Source organism: Vombatus ursinus, unplaced genomic scaffold (genome assembly GCF_900497805.2).
Source record: "Vombatus ursinus unplaced genomic scaffold, bare-nosed wombat genome assembly UNPS02015255.1, whole genome shotgun sequence".
NCBI classification, from domain to species: Eukaryota; Metazoa; Chordata; class Mammalia; order Diprotodontia; family Vombatidae; genus Vombatus; species Vombatus ursinus.
Genome location: NW_020955033.1, coordinates 12,681,023 through 12,706,790, shown reverse-complemented (window position 1 = coordinate 12,706,790; position 25,768 = coordinate 12,681,023). Strand labels below are relative to the sequence as shown.

The 25,768-nt window shown below is 38.8% G+C and overlaps 1 protein-coding gene across 1 annotated transcript in view; it reads right to left on the bottom strand.

The window, feature by feature from the left end:
• The window catches only part of LOC114031883 (GRB2-associated and regulator of MAPK protein 1), a 205,018-nt gene that overhangs the window by 7,457 nt on the left and 171,793 nt on the right, over nucleotides 1–25,768 (bottom strand). The window contains exon 4 of the mRNA XM_027847075.1: nucleotides 11,823–12,989. Within this exon, the coding sequence (XP_027702876.1) occupies nucleotides 11,823–12,989 (1,167 nt within the window). The remainder of the gene's footprint in view (nucleotides 1–11,822; nucleotides 12,990–25,768) is intronic.

Sequence of the window (25,768 nt, the reverse complement as noted above, 5' to 3'; positions counted from 1 at the left end):
GGGAGGGGATGTTCCACACTGCTTTATTGTGGCCAAGGGGCTTCTATAGCTTAATAAAACCATATGCTATGCCGGGCAGGGTTACCTAAGATGGACAGGTCATGCCTAAAGGTGATCCACTGGGGAAGGAAATGGCAAACTCCTCCAGTATCTTTGCCAAGAACACCCCATGGACAGCACTAAAATGATAAAAGAGATGACACTGGAAGATGAGCCCCTCAGGTAAGGAGGTGTCCAATACACTATTGTGGAAGAGTGGAGGACAACTAGAAATACTCCAGGATGAATGAAGCAGCTGAGCCAAAGATGAAAGGAAGCTCAGCTGTGGATGCATCTGATGACGAAATAAAATCCAAAACTGTAAAGATCGATATTACACAAGGACCCGGACTTGTAAGATCTATGAACCAAGATAAGCTGGAAGCGGTCAAATGGGAGATGGAAAGATTAAACATTGACATCTGGGTGTCGGTGAACTTAAATTGGATGGCAATGGGTGAATTTAGTTCAGATGATCACTACATATACTACTGTGGGCAAGAAGAAATGTCATAGCCCCTGTAGTCAATAAAAGGGTGTGAGAAAAGCAGTACTGGGGTATAATTTCGAAAATGACTAAATGATATGTTTGAATCCAAGGCAAACCATTCAAAATCACAGTAATACAAGTCTATACTTTAGCCACTGAGGCCAAAGAGTCCAAAGTTGATCACTTCTATGAAGACCCACAAAATCTTTCTAAAAATAACACAAAAAAGATGTCACATTCATCATAGGGGATTGGAATGCTAAAGTAGGAAATTAAAAGATAATTGGAATAACAGGCAAGTTTGGCCTTGGAGTACAAAATGAAGTACACAACAGAGTTTTGTCGAGATAACATGCTGGTCATAGCAAATACTCTTTTCCAACAACATAAAAGGAGACTCAACATATGGATGTCACCAGATGGTCAATATAAAAATCAGATTGATTATATACATTGCAGCCAAAGATGGAAAAGCTCAAACTTGAAATAAGTCAGCTAAAACAAGACCTGAAGCCGACCGTGGTCATGAGCTTATTGCAAAATTCAGACTTCAACTGAAGAAAGTGGGGAAAACCATCAGACTATATACATATAACCTAAATAACATTCCTTATGAATATGAAATGAGTGATGAACAGATTTAAAGAATTAAATCTGGTAGATTTAAAGAATTAAATCTGGTAGAGTGCCTGAAGAACTATGGAAAGAGGTTTGCAATACTGTATAGGAGGCAGCACCAAAAAAAATTGCAAAAAAAAAAAAAAAGACAAGAAAGCACAACGGCTGTCTGATGAGGCTTTACAAATAGCTGAGGAAAGAAGGAAAAGAAAAGGTAAAAGAGAAAGGGAAAGATACACCCAACTGAATGCAGAATTCCATACAGCAGCAAGGAGAACTAAGAAGGTTTTCTTAAATGAGAAATGCAAAGAAATAGGAGAAAACAATATAGGAAAGACAAGAAATCTCTTCAAGAAAATTAGAGTTATCAAGGGAATGTTTCATACCAAAATGGGCATGATAAAAGACACAAAAGGTAGGGGCTTAATAGAAATAGAAGAGATTAAGAAGAGGTCAAAAAAACTATACAGGAAAGATTTTAGCACCACCAATAGCCACAACGATGTGGTTACTGATCTAGAGCCAGACATCGGGGAGAACGAAGTGAAGAGGGCCTTAGGAAGCATTGCTAACAGTATGGAATATTGGAATAATGGAAGTGATGGAATTCCAGCTGAGTTATTTAAAATCCTGAAAGATGATGCAGTTAAAGTGCTGCACTCAATTTGCCAGCAAAATTGGAGAAGATCAGTTTATGTCCCAACCCTAAAGAAGGACAATGCCAAAGAATGTTCAAATTACTGAACAATTGTGCTCATATCACACGTTAGCAAGGTTATGCTTAAGATTCTGCTAGCTAGGCTTCAGTAATATGTGAACCAAGAATTACCACAACAGGCTGGTTTTCAAAGAGGCAGAGGAGCTAAAGATCAAATTGCCAAAGTCATTTGCCGGATTATGGAGAAAGCAAAGGAGTTTCAGGGGGAACAAAAAAAATCTACTTCTGTTTCACTGACTATACGAAAGTCTTTGAATGTGTAGATCACAACAAAATGTGACAAACCCTCAAAGAGATGGGAGTATCAGATCATCTTATCTGACTCTTGAGGAACCTGTTTGTGGGCCAAGAAGCAACTATAGAACTGAACGTGGAACAATTAATCGATTTAAGATTGGAAAAGAAGTACAACAAGGCTGTATATTGTAACCTTATTTATTTAACTTACATGCAGAGTACATCATGCAAAATGCCAGGCTGGATGAATCAAAAGTTGAAATTAAGGTCCCTGGGAGAAACAGCAACAATCTCAGATATATAGATGATGCCACTCTGATGGCAAAAAGTGAAGAGGAATTAAGAAGCCTCTTGATAAGGGTGAAAGAGGAGAGGATAAAAACTGGCTTAAAGCTTAACATTAAACAAACAAACAAAAAAATGTAAGATCTTGGCAACTGGTCCCATCACTTCCTGGCAAATAGAGGGAGAAGAAATGGAAGTAACATCAGATTTTATATTCTTGGGCTCAAAGATCACCACACATGGGAACTACAGACATGAAATAAAAAGATGCTTGTTCCTTGGAAAGAAAGCTATGCAAATCTGGATAGCATACTAAAAAGCAGAGATATCATCATGCTGACAAAGTTTCATAGAGTCAAAGCTATGGTTTTTACAGTAGTAATATATGGTTGTGAGAGTTAAACTATACAGAAAACTGAACATGGCAGAACTGACGTTTTCAAATTGTGGTGCTGGAGAAGACTTTTGAGAATCCTTTGGACAGCAAGGAGATCAAATCAGTCCATACTTAACGAAATTAATTCAGGATATTCACTGGAAGTTCACATATTGAAGCTGAAGCTTAAATACTCTGACTATATAATGAGAAGACGGGAAAAGACAAACTATCCTCCTCACCACTTCATCTCCCAGGCTCTTTCCCATGCCTGGAATGCACTCCCTCCTCACCTCTGTCTCTCAGAACTCCTAGTTTCATCTGAGGCTCAGTTTAAGTGCCACTTTTAAGAGCCTTTTCTTAATGCTTCTGCTTCCTTTTCTAAATGGTGTATGTGTGTGTGTGTGTGTGTGTGTGTGTGTGTGAGTGAGTGAGTGAGTGAGAGAGAGAGAGAGAGAGAGAGAGAGAGAGAGAGTAAGTATGAATGAAGAGGCTGTTTATTTCTGCAGGCTACACTGCAAATTCCCTGAGAGCATGGACTGTTTTTGCTTTTATCTTTGTATAGCCAATGGAACTTAATAAATGTTTAAAGATTAACTGATTGATCACAGCTTATCAGTTGGAACTTCTAAGCTATAAGCAATGATCCAATGATGTCAACCATAGAATAGTTATATTTTATGTACTTCAGAGCATATGCTCTAGGTATTCAGTAGCTGGATGAAAAAGACGTTTTCTTGACTACTTACTTCCGGAGAAGAGTTAGCTTCATTTTCACTTTAATCAATCAATCAACAAGCAATTTTTAAGTGTATACTATATGCACTGTGCTGGTGCTGGAGATATGGAGACAAAAACGAAACTGTCCCTACCCTCAAGAAGCTTACATTGTCTTCTTTGCTTAGTGCCCACGTGGTGAGCCTGTAATGAAAAAGTGATACAGTACTTGGAAGAGTACCTCCCACAGACAGATAACCTTCATTTGCATTCTGAAATTGAGGACAAAGTACACAAAGGATTTCCTGAGCCCACCTTTCTTTTATTTTGGCATTGCTGCAGACTCTAGACAAGTGTTTACATGTACATGCGTAATTTTATGATTTGAGGGCAAACACTGGACAGATTCTCAGAATATATTCTAATTTGATCACCTATGAGTAAATTGAACAAAAAAACTACTTTTCTAATGATCTGCCCAGGTTCCATTTCCTCCATACAGATGCTTGCTCATGATTACAACCCAGGAAAAGGCACAAAGAAAAAGTGGGAATGAAAACACTGACCACGTGGAGTGAGAAGGGCTTAAATTTTGCAATATGCCCTCCTTTTCTTGGAACTTCTGAATTTTTCTGCTGTGGAAAGAAATGACACTCACAGACTGTCCCTCACTTCCTGGATTAAGGAAACAGTTTAAGAAAGGTAAACACAGCACTTACTATGAAACATTCTTTGCTGAACAGACTTCAAACTTCCTTTCAGGGGAAAAAAGCGTTTTAATTTCATAACTGTGTTTGCTCAATACTGTTTTTAATGGAGTAACTAACCACAAAAATGAGTCAAACCGGCAGAAATGTTAAAAAGCCCTCGTTACACATGAAAGTTCCTGAATGCAGACACAGCTGAAAAAGTATACATACTGTGCACATTCGTAATTCACTTGTTATCCTTTGTAGTTAGACACAGGGTTGTTGATAAGACTTACATACTGAATACAAAAATATGGCTAAACTTTTTCAGAGCAAAACTAGGAAATTCTGTAAGAATCACATTATAGCTCCTTATATTAAAACACCTGAAAAGGATATTGAAGCAGCTATGTGGCGCAGTGGATAGACTGCTGGGTATGGGGTCAGGAAAAACTTGAGTTCAAATCTGACTTCATACCCTTACTACCTATGTGACTCTAGGCAAGTCACTTAACCCTGTTTGCTTCAGTTTCCTCATCTGTAAAGTGACCAGGAAAAGGAAATGGCATATCATGATCTAGTATCTTTCCCAAATGGGATCATGAAGAATCAGACATGACTGAAAAACTGAACAAAAAATGGATATTTGCTGAAAAGGGCAAAATTTCTTGGCATGAATTTTAGTTTACTATTACCTGGGGAGACCACTTATGATGGGATCACAGATATGGAACTGGGAGAGGTTTCAGAGACTGTCTAGTGCAACACTCTCATCTTTTAAAGGATCCGCATGAAGCCTTTCCAGATCCTTCCTCCCAAGCTACCTTGTATTTAACTACTTCGGATTTATTTGTATTTATTCTCTTTATATTTATTCTGCATGTACTTTTATATGTTCTTGTCATCTCCCCTGTAAGAATGTAAGCTTTTTGTTATTTTTAGTTTTAGAATCTAAGTTTTTTGAAAGTATGTATTGTTTCATTCACTGAATTTATATCTCTGCCTGGATATGAGGAAACGGAGGTACACCATCACAAGGGCAGCAAGTGTCAGACTAGGGATCTAATCTCACTTCTGATTCCAAAGCCATTCTCTCTCTCTCTGTTGTACTACACAGTCTTCTACCATCATCCCCCAAAAGAAAAGAAAGACCATTTTGCTTTTGAAATGTGTCTCCTCTGTGGAACAATAGGCTTGAGTCATTCAGAGTATTACTTTTCTTCATTACTGCTTTTCAAGATAAGACAAGGGAGCTAATATAATACTAGGAAGGATCAATTAAGAGAACATATATTTAGTGCTTTGTAAGCCTTAACATGCTATACAAATGCTAGTTATTATTATAATTGTTGTTAATTATCTAATAGTCTTGTAATTGTGTTTCACTGAACTTCCTAACTTTGCTCTCAAAGTTCTCTGGCTTTGGATCTTATGTTCCTGATTCCATTCTCCTCCCTGCTATCCGTGCCCCCCCACCCCCACCCCATAACAAAATCATTAGAGCCTTAAGAAATCTTATTTATAAAGGGGGCTTTTATACAAAAAGTTCACAACCCCATCAAGTAGCCATAAGTGGATGTTTTCAGTCATAGAAAAAAAATTAAAGGTTTAGAGCAATGATATAGCAATAAAATGAACTTCTATTTTATTAATTGGCAAAGAACAGATAAGAATTGAAGGGTCAGAAATCTTGTGACTTCTCAGACACATTTAATTTTTATTTTTCCAGTCTTATACATTAAAGACAAGGACCTAACATAGACCTGGCTCTGAAATGGACTCCAATATTCCAAGCCTCCGGCAAGAGAGGCAAGTGGGAGGGAGCAGGCAGTCACCAATTGAGAAACATGAACATCAGCTGGTTCTGAAAAGAAGTAGTTGTTTAAACTCTAGGCAGGCGGAGACAAGGATACTGCCATAGTGTCAATAGACAGAATATGCCATTAAAATGGGGGGAGGGGAGAACCACCAGAGATATGCAAGAGAGAATTCTATTGCTAGAATTCTGAAAAATCATAAGAATTTTCTGAAAAAAGGCCTTTAACAAATGGCAGATGCACTTACACATGCACATATATTTGCTGATAGTGTCTAATAGTTTAGTTCAAGAAAGAATCTACCGATAGATTGAATTCAGTATTTTAATTAACACTCTTTTCCTCAAAGGATGTTAATTAACATGAAAGACACGTAATAGTTCATCAGCATATAGGATTTTTTTTAAAGGTGGGCAGCAACAAAGCTAGCATAATAAGCTTCAAAATTTTCAAACTGTCCTATTCTTTTAGTCTTCCCACCAAAAAGAATATAGAAATATATTTACATAATGGTTGTATTCTTGAAAAATTATATGCAAACCATTTTAAATGTGAACATCCTAATTATTAATCTCCTAATTACTAATGCTAATTAGTAGAGCCCTATGGTGATTTCTTTTGTAAATATTATTTTGTGAACCAATGCTCACCCCAAAACATGTCCTTTTGAGGTAAATATGAAGTTTTCTACGTGGAAAGGCTATCACTGCTGTCAAATATAGAGTCCTAAAATGTATTATAATCACCACAACTTCTTTCATTCCCTTCTCTAGTAACTCTCATCCCAATCTTTCATGATTTTCTGTCCTAGGGCCCTGCTGAAGCTAGCCTCAGTGGCTTAGAGTTAGAAAAGATTTTTGTTCCCACTGACAGCTAGTAGAGGAGAGGGTACCTGAAATCCAACTTCCAATCAAGGTAAAGTGCCATATTTGTTGGATATCTTCTGGGGCTTAAGTAAGGGCTGTGGGTGGAGGAGGGGTGCTCCAAACCCACATCCTCTCTGTGTACCCTCGGCTGTAGAAACCAGGGTGTAGGTCGAGCAGTGGCCATTTAACATGTATTAAACTGTCCTGCCACTTTTATTAGGTTCCTATCTTTTAAATTGGTCAATGACAAAGGTTTTGAGTGTTGTGTCCTTGACTTCATTTTCCTCATAAACCCTGTGGTTTTTATTGTTCAGTTTTACAAAGTGGGATGCGTTTTGGGAACTTGCACATCCTTAAGTTGCGTTATAGTAGAATTGCCTGTATTTCAAATATGATAGCCAAAAGCAAGAAAATTGAGATCATGAAACAGAATGAAAATGATTTATAAAATGGAGAAAGTGACCATCTGATGAGAACTGATGGAATTTTAGTGAATTTGTTTAAGAAATTGGCCAAAATTGTCATATATCTTTAATCTCTGTGACTGGGGAGGGTGAGGCTGGTGAATTTCTTGAGTCTGGAAGTTCTGAACTGCAGTGACACTAAAACTGATCAGATGGCTTCACTTAGTCTGGCACCAATATGGTAGAGCCCCAGGAAATGGAGGGCCACCAGGTTGCCATGGAGCGGTCAGACTATTAAAGCTTCCATGCTGACCAACTAAGGAACTGGGCCCAGGAGTGGCTGCTATACTTTCAACTTGGGCGAGATAGGGAGAACCCATTCTCATCCCACCCCTAAAAAGTTCAAAAACTCAAAACACAAACCATTAGAAAAATCTACCTACAACAAATGGTCTATCAGGTCACCCTGATCCCAAGGCAGACTGTATAAAATGTGCAAGTTAAAAAAAATAGCTACAGGGCAGCTAGGAGGCGCAGTGGATAGAGCACTGGCCCTGAAGTCAGGAGGACCTGAGTTCAAATCCAGCCTCAGGCCAAACATTTGACATTTACTAGCTGTGTGACCCTTGGCAAATCACTTAACCCCAATTGCCACCCCCCCCAAAAAATAGCTACAAAATAAGTTAGGCATATTATATACTATCTTAGTTCAGGCTCATCTGAACCAATTCTGGGGAAACAATAGTTATTTTACAATTCTATCTTCACAAAAAAGGGAATAGTTTGCTGTCCCCTCCCCCCAAAAATAAAGACTTTTTGGATAACTGGGATAGGAGAAGTTTTTTTTTTAAAGGGAATAATTCTTTTAAAGAAGGAAATATGTGCTCTGACCCTAAAAGATAATGAAAATCAGTCAAAATTATATTCTTTTAAAAATAATAGGACTTAGTGTTAGAAGAGATCTTCCATAATAGGCAGCTACAAAGTCACATTAAAGTAAATTCAACAGGGCCAAAAAAGATAATTCTTCTGCCAAGCTCATTGTCTTTTAGGCTTCAAAAGAAACCCAGATGTTTTATCTTTGAATAGTGATGATTTCATCACATTCACACAGAGGTCAGTATATTTTTAAGAGAAGGTGTTTTTACAGAAGATACTAATGGATACCATGCAGTATCATATACTCAGAGCAAGAAAAGATCTTATAGACCATCTAATATAATGTCTCTAAGATTTATACATGAGGAATTTGAGGTCCAGAGAAGTTAAGTGATTTGTCCACATCACAAAGGGAGTAAGGGGCAGAGCTGACGTCAGAACCCAACTGGTGTGACTTCAATCCAAGCACTCTTTCCACTGGACCAAGCTGCCTTCAGAGCTAATGGGAAGTGAAGGCCAGGATAACTCAAGATGCGATAGTGTTTTTCTAGACATTTTTAACTTCTTCAAGTCAATCAGGGCAGTTAGATGGTGTAGTGGGTAGAGTACTAGGCCTAGAGTCAGGAATACTATTCTTTCTGAGTTCAAATCCTGCCTCAGACACTTACTACCTATATGACCCTGGGCAAGTCACTTAACCCTTTTTGTCTCAGTTTCCTAATCTGTAAAATGAGCTGGAGAAGGAAATGGCAAACCACTCCTGTATCTTTGCCAAGAAAAACCCCAAAAAGAGTCAGACACAATTGAATAACAAAACAAACAAAACCAGTCAATAAACTATTTTTTCTTGCTTGCTTGCTTTCAAATAGAACTTAGTAAGTCACTCCTAGATCTCTTTCAAGTTTATGGAGAGATGTTTGTGGACCCTCATCTCATGGCATTTTTTGGTGTTCTTCCCAGAATTCTAGCCCTTCAACCCTAAGGACTTGGACAGTAATCATCACCTTCCCAGACAAGGTCAAGACTGACCTCCTCTGAAAACTTACTACATCTATAATTATCTGGAGGAGTATGCTGCTAGACACATGGCACATCTCTTCCCTAGGACTCCATTTTTACCATCCGCAGCAGAAGTTTTATTTAATTCTGTGGGAGCATTTGAGTTTATGCCCCATTAAAGTTTCCCTTTGAAAATTGCAAGCTGAAGCCACATCTAACAATTATGATGTTTTCTGGATCCCAGGCACAATCTAAAAATGGAAAAATTTATTTCATGGTCACAAAACTAATAAAAAAATGCTGCACATGAAATGCCTAAATTTTTCTTTTTTAATTGTTAAATAAGTTAAATTACTTCAGGCTGCCCCCCCACCCCTATCAAAATCATTCTTATGTTTATAGCATGCCATAAACACTAGCCTGGCTTTGGAAAGTCTTTCTGACTCCCTAGGAAATTATCCCCTAGGATTAAGTGGCCAAAAATATTTCCTCTCCTGTGCTACAGCTTTGGTTTCAGTTTTAAATTTAATCTCAACATGAATTTAAAAAAATAAGCAAATGGGTCATAATTAGGCCTCTTAATATTTATTTTCTACTCATCCATCATCAATTACCCCCCTACCACTTTCTCTTTCTCCCTCTATCCATCCAGCCTAAATCACATGGATAGCCTTCCAATTCTTCCTCTTCAAGTCTCAGATGTGTAATGGAATGGTGCTTGTGTGGTATCCATCTTTCACCAGCTGTGGTCAGTGTTCTACATGAAAAAAGCATCTTTGCCTTGGAGGAAAGAGTACCTACCTTTAGGTGAACTGCTTAGTTAGACTAAGCTCTCTCCTAAGAAGCCTACAGCAGGCTGGTGGAAAAAGGAGTTTTTAGTTCTTCCTTTATTGTCTCAGATACTATTCTGGGGACCCAAAAATATAACAAGGGACTAAAACAGATTAGTAATCTAACAATTATGATATTTATATGTTAATAATCTAACAATTAGGAAGTTATGACCTGTACCTAGGGAAAGTAGCTTAAGACTAAGCAGGCAGATGGTACAGTAGCATCGGGGAGACCTAAAATCAAATTTGGCCTCAGACACCACTTAACACATCACCTGGCATGTGGCAGGCATGCATCCATCTGTCCATCTCCATCCTTTTTTTCCTTTCTTCCCTTCCTCCTTTCTTTCCCTCCTTCTCCTCCGTTCTTCCTCTCTTCCTCCCTCCCTGTCTCCTTGTCAAATCCAATGCAACTATGGGAACAGAAGTGGCAGATACAACTATTTCCACAGTAATTTTCTCCTCCACTTGCTACTTCCTGATCATGGAAATTTCACTGAACAGGCCCCATCACTGGATTAAAAGGTAACACTAATTTGCTAGGGCAACCTACAAGCTTTAGTTATTCCACAGGAGGGGTACATGGAGGGATGGAGAAAGTGACATCTCAATAAATTAAGATGAGCAACTCTTGTATACTTCCAGTCAAAGGAAGATGACCATATCAAAAATCTGGCCATTATTTCTGTCATTCCCAGAGCAGGTGCTACACTGAACCATATCAGTTTGCAAAATACCATGGGATTCTTTCTAGTGAACATGGAAATGTGTGCCTTGTACAAAACCACTGATGATTAGAGTTAGAATGAGCCTTAGCCATCCTCTATTCCACTCCCCTCATTTTTTTGATAAGGAAGACGAAGCTCTAAGTTTCCTAAGTAACTTATTCAAAGTCACATCTCATACATGATGTTCTATTTCCCAACTCCATGTATTTTCAGTTTGTCCTGGCTTCCTTCTTGGTTTGCTTCAGGACTCAGCTCAAATGTCACTTTTTACAAAAACGCCTTTCTTGGTCCCTCCTACTACTTGTGACTTCTGTCTAAGATGACCTCCCATTTACACTGTATGTAACTTGTAAGTATATAGTTATTTGAATGTCTCCCACATTAGAATGTGAATTCCTACATAGTGAGGGCTGTGTTTTTTGCCTTTCCTTGTATCTTCAGTGCTAACTCAGTACTTGGCAAACACTAAGTGCTTAATAAATGCTTGTTGACTAAGTGAAAGAGCCAGGATTCAAACTGAGGTACTGTTACTGAGTTCAGCACTCTTCCCACTGGGCTATGGGGGTACCATGAGAGAGATCTGTAAATCTCTCTAATGATAATCCCCGGCAAAGCCTCTCTTTCACTCAGCAAATTGAATCCTTACATGGGCAAGATACAATGAAAGTCAATCTCTCACTTGGGGAGGCATTTTGGGAAATGGTTGTGAGGAAAATTATGGTCTAAACTTTCTGCTGCCTGTGAATTTAAGTTATGTTATCAATGTTTAGACAACAGGGAAAAATAATTTTTTGGCACTCAAACCAGCAACAGAACCAACCACAACTGTACTTGTGATGTCATTATAATGCATCATATACCATTCTATTCAAATTCAGAAATGATTCTTGGTTCAGTTGCACCAAATTTTGATTAAAATAAATGATGCAGCAATGTGGCCTTGACTATTAAAAAATGAGTTTAAGTTTTTCCTGAAAATCCTTTACCATGTTTCTCCTCTCTCCCCACCCACTGAGAACAGGAATAAATTAGAGAATAAGGGGGGGGGCAGAATTAGAAGCAATGGTTTCTCCTCCCTCCTCCCTAATCAAGTGAAACTCAGCTAAAAAAACATTTACATTACTTACAGCTTCAGATTTGGGAGGCACTGGAGGTGGAGGGAGGGTCACATCTGAAGATGTCGTTGTCGCCAGCGTCCCGGCAACGGGGAGAGAAGTGCCACATTTTGACCGGATGGAGCTTCTGTAATTATCACATTTGGTTTTTTCGCTCAAGGAACCAGTAAGGGGTTGGCTGTCCGTCTTGCCTTGGTCTAGCCACAGCTCTTCATAAGGGAGTTCTGGCTTTGATGGGAGACACAGAGATTCATCACCAACTTCAGGGAAAAGGTAATCACTCCCACTGTCACCAGAGTCCTGGTACTGTAGGGTATCATGAGAAAACGGAGTCCATTCCCCTCCCAGATCCCTACAGCCATGGAGGTTCACTTCACTGTTACCATGCAGGTTATTCCCATACACACAGACAGAGAGCCGGTGAAAGGACTGCGTTAACTCATCCCGGGCATAGCTGAGGGAGTTGGGGATGTGGTTGTGACCAGGACATCGACTCTTCTTAGGGCTCTTACAGTCGTCATTCCAATCTGTTTTCACGTCACGTACCGCGCGGGAGTACTCATCAATGTCAAACTGTTCTTGGCAGATACCGAGCCAATGCTGGACCAGGGTTTCAGGCCAGGCCTCTCCCTTCACAAGGTTTTCTGGGAGGCTGAACTTGGGGACGGTCAAGTGCAAAGGAAAATGCATGGGGAGGACTTTGTTGCCACGTAGCACACAGCAAACCACCACTGTCTTGGTCTGGATGTTCACAAACTTGTACCGGTGACCTTCACGAATGAAGTGGAGGTCATATGGGTTTCTAGGAGGAGGGCTCGGGACAATCACGTTGACAGGCAGCCTGGTTTTTTCCACAATGTTGCGGATGGTGTGTTCACCCTCTTGCATCTGAAGCTCCAGCGGGCTCCGGGTACTAAATCGGCCCTTGCACTGAAATGGAAGGCTAATGCTTTCATTGGTCCTGTGATTCATGCAAATGAGGCATGGCATTTTGCCTTTACCCAGCTTGCCAATGGAATTGAGTTTTCCGATTTTCTTGAAGATTGTGTTGAATCGTGACTTCTCCTTGTAAGTCTTTGCATAAAGGATTTCTGCCTGCCCCATTAAAGTGAGTTCATCCCCAGTGCAAAGAGTGATGTTGTAAACTTCTGTGTCTTCATTGCATTCTCCTGCAGCAACCTACAAAAGACAAAGATCAACTTTAAAGTTTTGATTTTCTACCCTGCTCAGAGAGAGAAAAGATTTTTCTATTAAGAAAAAAAGCAGGGGCAGCTAGGTGGCACAGTGGATAAAGCTCAGGCCTTGGAGTCAGGAGGACCTGAGTTCAAATTTGGCCTCAGACACTTGACACTTACTAGCTATGTGACCCTGAGCAAGTCACTTAATCCTGATTGCCTCAGGGGAAAAAAAAAGAAAAAAGGAAAAAAAAAGAAAAAGAGCAAATAGATTTTTGTTACTAGCCAATGAGATAACATAAGTAAAATAGTTAGATATTATTACAATTATTACTAATAATAATTATAAAGCAGTTTCTTTGCCTGGTACCTTCCTGATTAACTCAAATAATTCATGCTGACATGACATAGATCTAGAGGTAGCTAGGTGATGCACTGGATAGAGCACTGGGCCTGGAGTCAGAAACCTGAATTCAAATTCAGCCTCAGATGCTTACTTACTGTGTGACCATGAGTAAGTCACTTAACCTCTGCCTCAATTTCCTCAACTGTAAAATAGGGATAATAATAGTACTTATTTCTCAAAGTTGTTGTGAAGATCAAATGTGATAATATCTGCAGAGTGGCTGGTACATATAAAGCATTTAATAAATATTTCTATCCCTTCCTTCCTAAAATAAAAGTCTTTATAGTAACTGAAGTAAAGCAACAGAAGACTACAGTATTGTGATGTTAACTGAGGGTCTTAATGGCAAAACTTGGAATATTAAGTGAATTAAGTAAAACCTGGATGACATTTTTTTTCTTTTTGCTAAATGGGAAAAATTTGAGTAATCCACAACTCTACATGCTGTAAGAATCTAAGCTATTTCAGGGCAGGGATAATTTCATTTCTATTACTATGTACTTAGTGCCTGGCACAGTACCTGGAACATAGGAGGCACTTAATCAAAGCTTATTGAATGATCTAACTGATTGTGAATGGAAGGCTTGCAGCACAGACAGCAATTTATACTCTGCCTATGCTAAGTTTAGTTTTTCAACTTTCTCTAGAAGCAAACAGTTTAAGTACTTGTAGCTTTATTTCTTAAGTTTTAAAGTAAAATCTTAAATCACTATACCATTCCTGAGTATACAGCAGGTACTCAAAAATGCTTGGATGGTTGATTACTATTTCAAACATATATGGTGTCCATTAGTTGACTATACTGTATTCTTATTCCTGCTTTAGTAGCTTAAAACTGTACCAAGACTTTTGGAACACCCAGAATTTCCAAGGTAACTCTTTAGGAAAGGATAATGCTTTCATCTTTATTTTACAAATGAGAAAATGGAGGTTAAATAGCCTGCCTAAGATCACAGAACATGATTGTTTGTCAGGGCCTACAAATGAGTCCCAACTCCCCAAGCTCACTATGATTTATGGAATCTTAGGATTGCTACCACTTACGTTTTCCTAATGGAAAGCGGATATTCTTCATGATTCCACTCTTTGGACTATATGTTTAATTTTTTCCAGGACTTCACATTTCATCTTTAGTATTTCATAACATGTGGCCCTTTACTACATCTTGCTAGATTAACTTCTAGGGTACAGTAGAAAAAAGGACTGGATGATGAGCCAGGAGACTTGAATTTTATTTCTTATTGGTCCTATCTAACCCTACCAAGGAAACATTGAACAGCTTTAGGAATATTATGCTCTTCGGTGTTTCGCTTTCCTAGTCTTAAAAGTAGGGCTAACAGTTAATATCATATCCTAATTACAGAGGTTAAATGACTAGGATTCTTCCTTCTTTCCTTCCATAGTATTTTATTTTTTTCCCACTACATGTAAAGATAATTTTTAACATTCATTAAAAAACAATTATGAGTTCCGAATTTTTCACCCTCCTTCCCTAAAATGGTAAGCAATTTGATACAGGTTATATATGCATAATCATGCAAAACATATTTCCATGTTAGTCACGTTGTGAAAGAAGAAACAGACCAAAAGGAAAACAAAAAAAAAACACTAAAAAATAAAGAAAGTGAAAATAGCAGGCTTCGATCTGCACTCAGACTCCATCAGTTCCTTCTCTGAAAGTGGATAACGTTTTCCTAGAATACTTTCTGAGAAAGATGGTGAGAAGAGTTAAGGCTTCTTATTCTTTTAATTATTTTCCTAGTATTAGTAGACTTGACTGATGTGAAGGAAGATCAAGAGCCTAGTCTTTGAAAGCAACTTCTTTGCTGCTATTTTAGTTCCTGTCTCGTTTCCTTTCTAGAATGGGCCATTGGATACCATAATAATAAGAGGATCTCTAGTATGTTGTTGGATAGGTCCTTTTTTAGAGAATCACATATTTAGAGATAGAATGAACCCTTAATTTGACAGATGAGGACACTGACACCCAGACAAATGAAGTGATTTGTCCAAGGTCACTCAGGTAGTACGTGGCAAAGGGAGAGTATGAAGCCAAGTCCTGATCCAAAGCAGGTAGTGTTCTTTCTACTATGCTATGATCACCAATAGGGGCAACTAGGTGGCATAGTGGATAGAGTGCCAGGCCTGAAATCAGGAAGACTCATATGCCTGAGTTCAAATCTAGCTTCAGACACTTACGACCTGTGTGACCCTGGGCAAGTCACTTAACCCTGTTTGCGTCAGTTTCTTCATCTGTAAAATGAACCGGAGAAGGAAATGGCAAACCACTCCAGTATCTTTGTCAAGAAAACCCCAAATGGAGTCACAAAGAGTTGGACATAACTGAAATGACTAAACAGTAACAACAATTTGGTGTCACCAAAGGGTTGGGCCAGACCTCTTCAGATGTCTTCTGCAAAGCCATCTATCTGGTACTGTCATCTCAGGGAAAAAGTGAATCACTGCCCTTAGAAGAAATCATGGAAATGCATCACAGCTAGAAGAGATCAGTTGGCCCAATCCCTTCATTTTTACAGATAAGAACACTGTGGTTCACAAAATAATGTGACTTGCCAAAGATTATATCCTAGTGAATGCTGAGACTAGTTTCAAAGACTTCTGACTGAAGGGAACTTTCCTTTCTTCTATACTTTGCATTTCTAGTCACAACAATGCTCGAGTAACATAAGTAAAACAAATTCAGGCTATGGGGGTTTTAGGTATTTCTGTACGACTTATTTTACTTAGCAAATATCTCACCATAATAAACAGGCAGCTTATTGTTACTTTGGTTACTTTCAGGTCTTCTGCATATATTCTAATCTTTGCAATAGGCTTACTCACCCTAGATCAGCATCAGATCAAGTCCCTAGGAATGAATTAGGCTTACCCATTTTAAAAAATAAGGCAGATGGCTGGCGCAGTGAATAAAGCCCTGGGCTTGGAATCAGGAAGACTCATCTTTCTGAGTTCAAATCCATCCTCAAACACTCATTAGCTGTGTGACCATGGACAAGTCACTTCACCCTGTTCGCCTCTGTTTCTCATACATAAAATGAACTGGAGAAGGAAATGGGAAATCACTCCAGTGACTTTGCCAAGAAAAACCTAAATGGGGTTATGGAGAGTCACATACCACTTAATAACAACAACAAAATTTTAAAAAATAACAAAAAGCTCATCTGCAAACAATGGCATCAACAAAGTTTTAGGGTCTAATTTGCTAACCTTACACAATCTTTAAAGAAACTCACATTTGAAGGGAATGAACTTCAATATTTAAGGAAGCATCTCAGTTTTGAAGTTTTGACTATCTTTTGACTTCTAACATAGGAGCTGATTATAAAAATTAGCTTACTATTTCCTCTAATCTTTCAGTCTGTTATACAATTATTTTAAAAGCATTCTCCCTTTATCTGATGTCAATTAAGAAGGAAATCATCATATTTCCGAATGTAATTTTGCTTGATATGTAGGCTTAGGAAGATATTTCATTACTTCTGCCTTTCTAAAATGCCCATCTACTCTACCCAATACCTCACTCTAAACCATGATTCTAATACATTATTAGCCTTCTCTCCGCCAAGCAGGATTATACAGACTTATTGTGGACATATTATCTCACAGGCTATACAAGCTTCTTGCTTTACAGAACTGCATCGGCCACTTACATCATAGGGGAAGTGTACATGTTGGAATGATCTAGAATGTTTGGTCGTAGGATGATGAGAAAACCTCAAGACCTGAGGTGCTACTGCGTCCTCCTTATTGTAAATCTTAAAAAAATTTGGTTATTTCTCCATTTGTTTTAGGTTAAGGATGAAGTTATGAGGAGTCTAGGGATGTGAACCATATGCAACTCTCTGCTATCCCACTCACCAAGGTCATACAGAAAACTTCTGCCAAAAGGTAGTGACATGAAGCTCCACCTGAACTTTCTGTTAAATCTCACAGGGTCCCAAGGCTTTCTTATTCGTAAAATGAGGAAGTAGACTGAGGTCCCTTTTGGATCTAATATACTATAAATCTACCACTCTTCCATTTTGAGCACTTTTTGCTATCTTAAACATTGATACTAAGAAGTAATGAACATATACCCTTGCCCTAATTTGCCTCTACACACCCAAACATGCATCCAGCCACACTCAAACCTCTCTCCCCACCAACATACACACTCCAGAGAGCCCCAGCTTAGTTTGGTGGTAGCTGTCAAGAAACATTAACACACCAGATGAAAGCGGACACTAGTGTCTGAAAGGTTCCCCATGCTCGTTATCAATTTTTATATTCCAAGAAACCAGAAATAAAGGAGCTAAACGCACAGATTAAAGAAATCAAAACTACCCTTGAAAAATGCTGCTATCTGTGTATGTTCAACAAGAAATAAATTTGTGTGTGTATGTGAGTGTGCATGCACATGTATTTGTTTCTAAAATAATAAAAAAAACAAACTGTTGCTACTTCCATGCAGAAAAGAAACAGGACCTATGTGGACAAATCTGCAATTCTGTCCTTCCCCATCTGACATCATCATTCATGTTAGTAATTAGCTATTACATAAATTATGAGGCTATCTCACTCACCAATTTTCTGGTCAACATTTATGACAGATAAAGAATGCCATAAATAAACGTTCTTCCTCTGGCAGTGGGGGCCAACAATCTGCCCAGATTTGTGAAGAGGTGATTGATTTGCTTCTGTGTTTCTTTTGTAGCCAATAGAAAGAATGCATTCCTTCTAAGTGCTTAAGTATGTGTGTCTGGTTATCATTTTTTTCCCCCACTTTCAATGTTTCCTGAGAGGAAGTCATTCAAACTGTGTTATCTAAACAACCCTAATAGGTCTAATCCAGGAAACTATCAGGATTTTATTATCCATAATACCCATCCAGAATTTATACCCCATTGTAAAGCAACATTTTTAAACATCGATGTAATAAAGAAAAATGTATATACATATATATATATATATATTTTTTTTTTATTGAGAGCTTTGGCAACCATTCTCTCTGAATATCAGCTCTACAAAGATCCAACCTATATAAAAGAGATAGGAATTCAGACTGGGGGATTAGTATTCAGGCTCAATTGCCAAGAGGAATGCATATTTTACGAGCATTAAGAACCTTCTTCATAATAGCAATTTCAAAAATTTATTTCTCTGTAAGGACTAAATATCACCATCATCAGCATTTTTTCTTTTCTCTATTTTGTTTCTGGAGAGAAAGTGACCAGGTCAAAGCAGTGAAAAGGCATGATGATTGTTTAATCTGGGGTAGTAACTACTGATAACTGGGAGCTTAGTAAAGGATCTACAAAATCTTAGTGGTAGAAAATATTTAATCATATCTTAAAATACTAAATTTACTAACTTTATAAATTTTCAAAATTGTTTCATTCATTCCTTAATGAATTATGAGAATAAAAAAATACATTTTTAAAGGTGGAAAGCATAATCCATAATTCATATTAGTTGTAATCAAACTCATCTAAACTCCACCTTCTAAAGCTGCTTTCAGCTGCCAAATTTCCCATTTTATAATGTACATTGACACCTCACCTACATGGAACTTAACTGCTTCTCTCTCTATCATACACACACACACACACACACACACACACACACACACACACACACACACACACACAGAGAACACAATGAAAGAAAGAAAGGCTTCTGGACAGCCAAAATAGCCATACACTAAAGCTCATGAACTTTACTAATAGTAGAGCTGTCTCTGGCACTCAGAGTCTAATATTTACTCTTATTATAGACATAATTGTAACAAGCGTAGTTATCTGGTTTCCAAGTCCACAGCAGATTAGAAGGAACAAGTCAGAAGAGGGGGAAGGACTATTCAAGGCAGACACACCAACTGATGTAAAAATTCACAATAATGCAAGAGACAAAAAAAATTATAGAACTCAAAAATAAAGTAACATGTAGTCATGGGATAAGGTCCTCCACCTCAATAGGCCCTAAGTACAATTATTAGATGATAGCATATGATGATCAGGAATCATCACAAAAATATTAAATTAGGTTCAACATGCTCTGCTGAGGAAAGCAGGGAGGGAAGTTGTGAGATGTACTTTGGAGAGGCTTCCATCCCAAATGGTCAAAATTAAAATATGTTTAAAAAACTCAAAATTTCTATGCTTAAAGCTATTCAGAATGAATCATTGAGAGGTCTAGCTAGTAAAATATTATACTATGTGCTAGCACTGCTGGGGTTTAACTATATGGATTTTTTTTTTTTGCAAAATATGAATTTATAACATTTCAAAAAACGAATTTATTTTAAGAATTCTGAACACCTTTCTGGAATCATTAGATACCTGCTCTGTATTAGACAACAGAAAAAGATTCTCTCCTGAACATAACAGAGAAAATAGGAATATTATTGTGGCAACACTTAGGAACTAATAAACAAGAATGAACTGGGCTGAAAAAAAAAAGCATTGAAGATTTCTTGGGACATCATTTCATGATACAATAAACACTGACCACGGACAACCAATTTCAGTACAGAAAGCCTGCCACTGAAATTATCCATGAGAAAAATGTCTTTAAGCTGACTTTTACTTTTAAAAATGCATTTATGCTCAAAAAAAGCAAACCAGGACAAGCTGAATTTTTGACAACAGCAAACAAAAAGACATTCAATTGATCTGCTATCATAACATTTATACAGGGGCTTTTGTGCATTTGTTTTAATAACAATTTTTGAACCTGGGATCCACTTTACTGCAAAAATGAGAGACACACTTGACCTACCTAGGAGAGGGGCAAAATCTAGGCGATTTTAACTTCAATCCATCAAGAAGCATTTATTCAGCACCTCCCAAGTGCAGGTGTGCTAAATGCCCAGGTTATAAATCCAAAGAAGGAAACAATTCCTCTTGAAAATGATCACCTGTAGGCAAGGGTGACAAGTCACACCCTGACACATTTCCAAGGTCCCTGGGCTAACTTAGAACTCTAGAGATAAGAACAGTGGTGTTTAAGAGCTAACTTCCCTTTCAGTTGCCAGGAGGATGGGAAAGATCTCTAAATTACTTAGTTAACTGCACTAATCTCATTAAGCTTCAGGTCTCAACTAAAATTTCAGTGGGCAATATGAACTATTTAGTGTTTAGTCATCTCTCTCTCTCTTTTTTTTAAATCTCTGCTTCCAGTAAAAATCTCAAGGGCACAACTCTGTTAATCTTGTTCTACCATGAAAAGCAGCTGTTCACTAAATTTATATATTTTTTTTGAAAGTCTGGCACTGTGACTTCATCAGTCTCTCAGTCAGTGCAGGGAGCTTCCATCAGCTCCTCAACAACTCAGCCCGCAACATGGCCTCTATAGGGTTGCCTGGAGTACTAAGAAGTGAAAATAACTTGTCCAGGGTTACACACTCAGTATGTGCTAAAAATGAGTCTTGAACTCAGATTTTCTTGACTCCAAGGCCACTTCACAATGATGCCTCTAAATAATCATTTTCTAAAAATCAATTGTTTGAAGGGTCTTACTTAGGAATGCATTACCTAATGGACCACTTCTTGCTTATACCGATGATAATGATAATGACAATGACAGTTAGCATTTATACAATGCTTTCAGGTTTGAAAAGCACTTTACAAATATCATCTCATTTAAGCCTTACAACAACCCTGTAAGGGAGGTGCTGTTATTGTCCCCTTTTCCAGATGAGGAAATTAAGATTGAGAGGTTAAGTGACTTGCCTAGATCTACACAGCTAATAAGTGCTTGAGGCAGGATTTGAACTCAAATGCCCCTGACTCCAAGTTGAAAACTCACAACTGGTAAAATTATTTTCACTCCTTGGACGATCTTCACTCATCTTTCAGAAGGGTAGAGTAGCAGAAGACATGAAACATGCACATCTCACAAGCAATTCTAGTTGCCAAGCCCTGACTCAATCTATATTACAGTTTAAGGAGTGAATAGGAAGTAAGGATTTGTGATCCAATCATCTGCCAAGTGTTGCCATTTCAATCTCCTATCATCTCTTCTATCTAACTTTTTCTGTTATACTAACACAGCTACCACATTAGTTAAGGCTTTCATCACTTGTTACTGAAACAACTTCCTTGCTGGGCTCTCTGCCTCCTCTCTCACCATTCCAGCCCATCCTACACATTAATGCCCAAGTAATCTTCCTTAAGCACAGATCTGAGTTACTCAATCAACTCCAGTGGCTTTCAATTGCTTCAAGAATAAAATGTACTTTTCTGTGCAGCTTTTAAAGCCCTACAAACCCTGACCCCAACTCATCTTTACAATCCCATTGAAAATTACTCCTCCTGAACTTTGCAATTCAGTCAAATTGGCTTCTCTGTTCCTCACACAGGACTCTCTTGTCCACGCCTTTGCAATAACCAAAGGCCACGTTTGACTCTTAAAACTCTTCATGATTTGGCTCCTTCCTACCTTTTCAGCCTGACTTACACCTTACTTCCCTCCATATAATCTGTGATCCGGTGACACCAGACTCCTTGCTGTTCCTCAATAATGACATGATAATGAAATGTTTTACAAGATTGCACATGTACAACCTATATTAAATTGCTTACCGACCCAGACAGGGAAGAGAGGAAAGAGGAAGGGATAGAAATTGGAACTTAAAACAAAATTGAATGTTAAAAATTGTTTTTACACATGATTTGGGAAAAATAAAATTTTTTTAAAAAGAAGAAAGAAAGAAAATGACACTCAATCTCTCAACTCTGGGCATTTTCATGGGCCAATGACACTGGAATGTTCTTGCTTCTTTCTCTACCTCTTAGCTGACCTCGCTTCCTTCAAAACTCAGTTAAAGTCCCACCTTCTGCAAGTTTCCCAATCTTCCTTAATCTTAGGGCCTTTCCCTCTGAGCCTACCCCAAATTTATGCTGTATACATCTTGTTTTAACGTTGTCTTCTGCATTTAGATTGTGAGCTCCTTGAAAGCAGGGACAATTGTTGGCCTTTCTTTGTAGCACACCACACCGCCTGGCACATGGCATTTAATGAATTCTGACTGACTAAATAGCAGACCCCTATTCTTGGAGCATGTTCCTTTCTTTACCTCTTCCTTATTGAGTCTACCTCTTCCTTTGAGATTCAGCTCAAGCACCATTTTCTTCATTTAGCCTTTCCTGATCCCTGTCACCTGCTAGTAGGGCCTTCTCTCCCCAACTCCCTTGTATTGAACTTTGTTCAGTCGTTTTTCAGTCCTGAGTCTTTGTGACCCTATTTGGGGTGTTCTTGGCAAAGATACTGGAGTGGTTGGCCATTTCCTTCTCCAGCTCATTTTACAGATGAGGAAACTGAGGAAAACAAGTTCAAATGACTTGCCCAGGGTTACACAGCTAATAAGTGTCTGAGGCCACATTTGAACTCATGAAAGAGTCTTCCTGACTCCAGGTCTGGCATTCTATCAACTGAACCACCTAACTGTCCCTTTTATTTAATGACTTTGAATATTTTTGTATTTATTCACTTTATATTTATACTGCATGTGTCTAACTTGTCTCTCCTATTTGAAAATAAGCTGACTGAGAGTAGGGTTTGTTTCATTGTTTGTACATGCAACCCCTGCAACTAGCAGTGTCTGGAACATAGTAAGTATCTAGTAAGTGTTTGATGATTGATTAAATAGAATTTATTTGAATGAAGAAGGATTAAGTGCCTACTAATGTGTGTGGCACTATGCTAGGTATACAAAGACAAACATGAATAGTCCCTGCCTTCAGGGAGCTTACATTCTGTAGGTATGGGGGGGGATACACATAGACAAGTAAGTTCAGTACAAGGGTAACTGAGAAAGAAGCTAGCACCGGTAACAGGGAGGGAGATCAGGGAAAGCTTTATGGAGCAAAAGGCAACTGATTAAGCATTGCAAGGAAGCCAAGGTGGGGATGAGGAGAGAGTATGTTCCAGGTAAGGGGAATAGGTTATGGGTCATGTACACATTGCAGAGATAGAGTTTGCAAAGTAACTAGTAGTCTATTTTGACTGAAATTCGGATCAGGTAAATGGGAGGCATACAGAATATGGCTCAAATGTAGAGAGTCAGACAGTGGAGGGACTAAATTTAAAATTGATATTTTTATCCTTTAGGCAACGGGGCACTGAAGATTTTTGAGTAGGGAGTGTGATGATGGACTCTATCTTAGGAAGATAATTCTGGCAGCTGTGTGCAGAAGAGACTGAAGTCAGGGAGATCAATTTGGATGCTACTATAGCAGTCTAGGTGAGATGATCAGGGCTCCAACTAGGATAGCTTCTCTGCCTCCTAGCTGCCCTGGCTTCCTTAAAAACTCAGTTAAAGTCTCACCTTCTGCAAGTCTTTCTGTGTGAAAAAAGTTACAGAGGAGAGATATTACAGAGGTACTATTGATGTGAGAAGCAGCACCTGATTTGACGCGGTTGGTTTGGAGACAGAGTGAAGAGTCCAAGCTGACCCTGAAGTTGAGATCCTGGATGACTAGGATGATGATGGTACCTTCAACAGAAAAAAAGCTAAGTCCGGGGGTCTAGGGTGGGGGGTTAGGTGGGTAACATACCCGATTCCATTTTGGATGTGTTGAATTTGAACTACCTAAAGGATATCTAGGAGGAGATATCTAGCTGGCAGCTAATGAATGACTGGAGTTCATTAGAGGGTTAGATGTGGGGCTCATGTATATAATTGAACCCATGAGATCTGGTGAAATCTACAAGACAGGCCAGGATAGGGCCCTGGGGAACTCTACAAGGAGTCAGAGATGAATCATGTTTCAGGAAAGTAGGCTGAGAAGTAGTAGTTACACAATTAAAGAAACAGCAGAGTTATAAAAGACAAAAGATAAAGAGAATTCAGGAGAATGGGGGCAGGGGGAAAGAGACTGTCAATAACACTGAAGGCTGCAATGAGGTCAAGGAGTGTTGAGTCCTGAGAAAGAACATTAGGCTGAGCAGGTAAGAGGTGATGTATAACCTTGGAGTATACACTGGTGGGATTAGAAATTAGATTGAAAAAAGGGGTTGAGGAGTGAAGTTAGGCACTAGAGACAGTTCTTGTAGGTGTCTGGCAGTGAAAGGAAGGAGAGATAAAAGACAAAAGCTTGACAGAGGACAAGGTTAATGAATTAACCTTTAATTAATTAATTTTTTTTTTAAGGATAGGGTAGAGATCTGAGCATACTTTTAGGCAGTAGGAAAAAGAGCGAGTACATAGTAGGAGACTGAAGACGGGCATATGGAATGATTGCCAGGGTTACAGATTGAGGATGGGTAAAGGGCTGGCCTTGGGGACAAAGTGCCACTTCTTTTTCAGAGATCAGAGAAAAGGAAGAGGACTGGATGAAGCTGTAGAAGGGGTTATGGGGTATGAAGTTGGGAAGAAGAGGGTGCTCACAGCAAAAGGCCTTGATTTTTTTTTCAGCAAAGTAAGCCTCTAGGGTCAAATACAAACCAGTCTACCTTTCTAGCCTTACTACACAATTATATCCCTTCCTCACCTCCTCCTCTTACTTACAATCCCTAGCTTCCTTCAAAGCTCAGCTCACGTGCCAATGTCTACATGAGGGGCTCCACTGATCCCCCAGTGACTTCCTGGTGCCTCCTCGCGCCCTGCCCTGATTGCCTTTGGTTTAGTTTGCACATAGTTTGTATTTAGACGTGCGTATTGCTTCAGGATACTGAGTCTACCCTGTCCCTCCGACATCCCCTCATTGGTGTAAGGCTGGGAGGTAGGACTAGGGTCCCTGTGTCTAAGCACATCAAGTGCTTAAGATTTTTTAAATTGATTTATTCATTCACAGAATTTCCCCCTGATAAGAATAAGTTCCTTGAAGACAACAGCTCATTTTTTTTCTTTGTAATTCAGTGCCTCACATAGGGTCTGGCACACATGGTTGGTTCTATTGTTTCAGTCACATCCGGCTCTTCATGACCCCATTTTGGGTTTTCCTGGTAAAGATACTGAGCGGTTTGCCATATCCTTCTTCAGTTCATTTTACAGATGAGGAACCTGAGGCAAACAGGGTTAAGTGACTTGCCCAGAGTCACAGAGTAAGTGTCAGAAGCTTGAATTAAATTCAGGATTTGAACTCCTGACTCCAGGCCTGGCATTCTTTCCACTGCACCTCCTTGTTGATTGACTCTGCTGAGAAAGGGGGCATGAAGAAAGCATTGAGGGAGAGAAGTTTCGGAAATAATAGTTAATCAGGGGAGTGGGACAGAATCAATCAAGATAAAGAGTTTTTCTGTGAGTCAATGAAGGACAAACAGATTAGATAAAATGAACTTGTCATGAATTCAGTTGATACTTCATCTAGTGGCACTCAGAAGCCTCTGAGAATGACTACAGAAGGGGCATGGTGCAACTGACCTAAGGCTGAGGA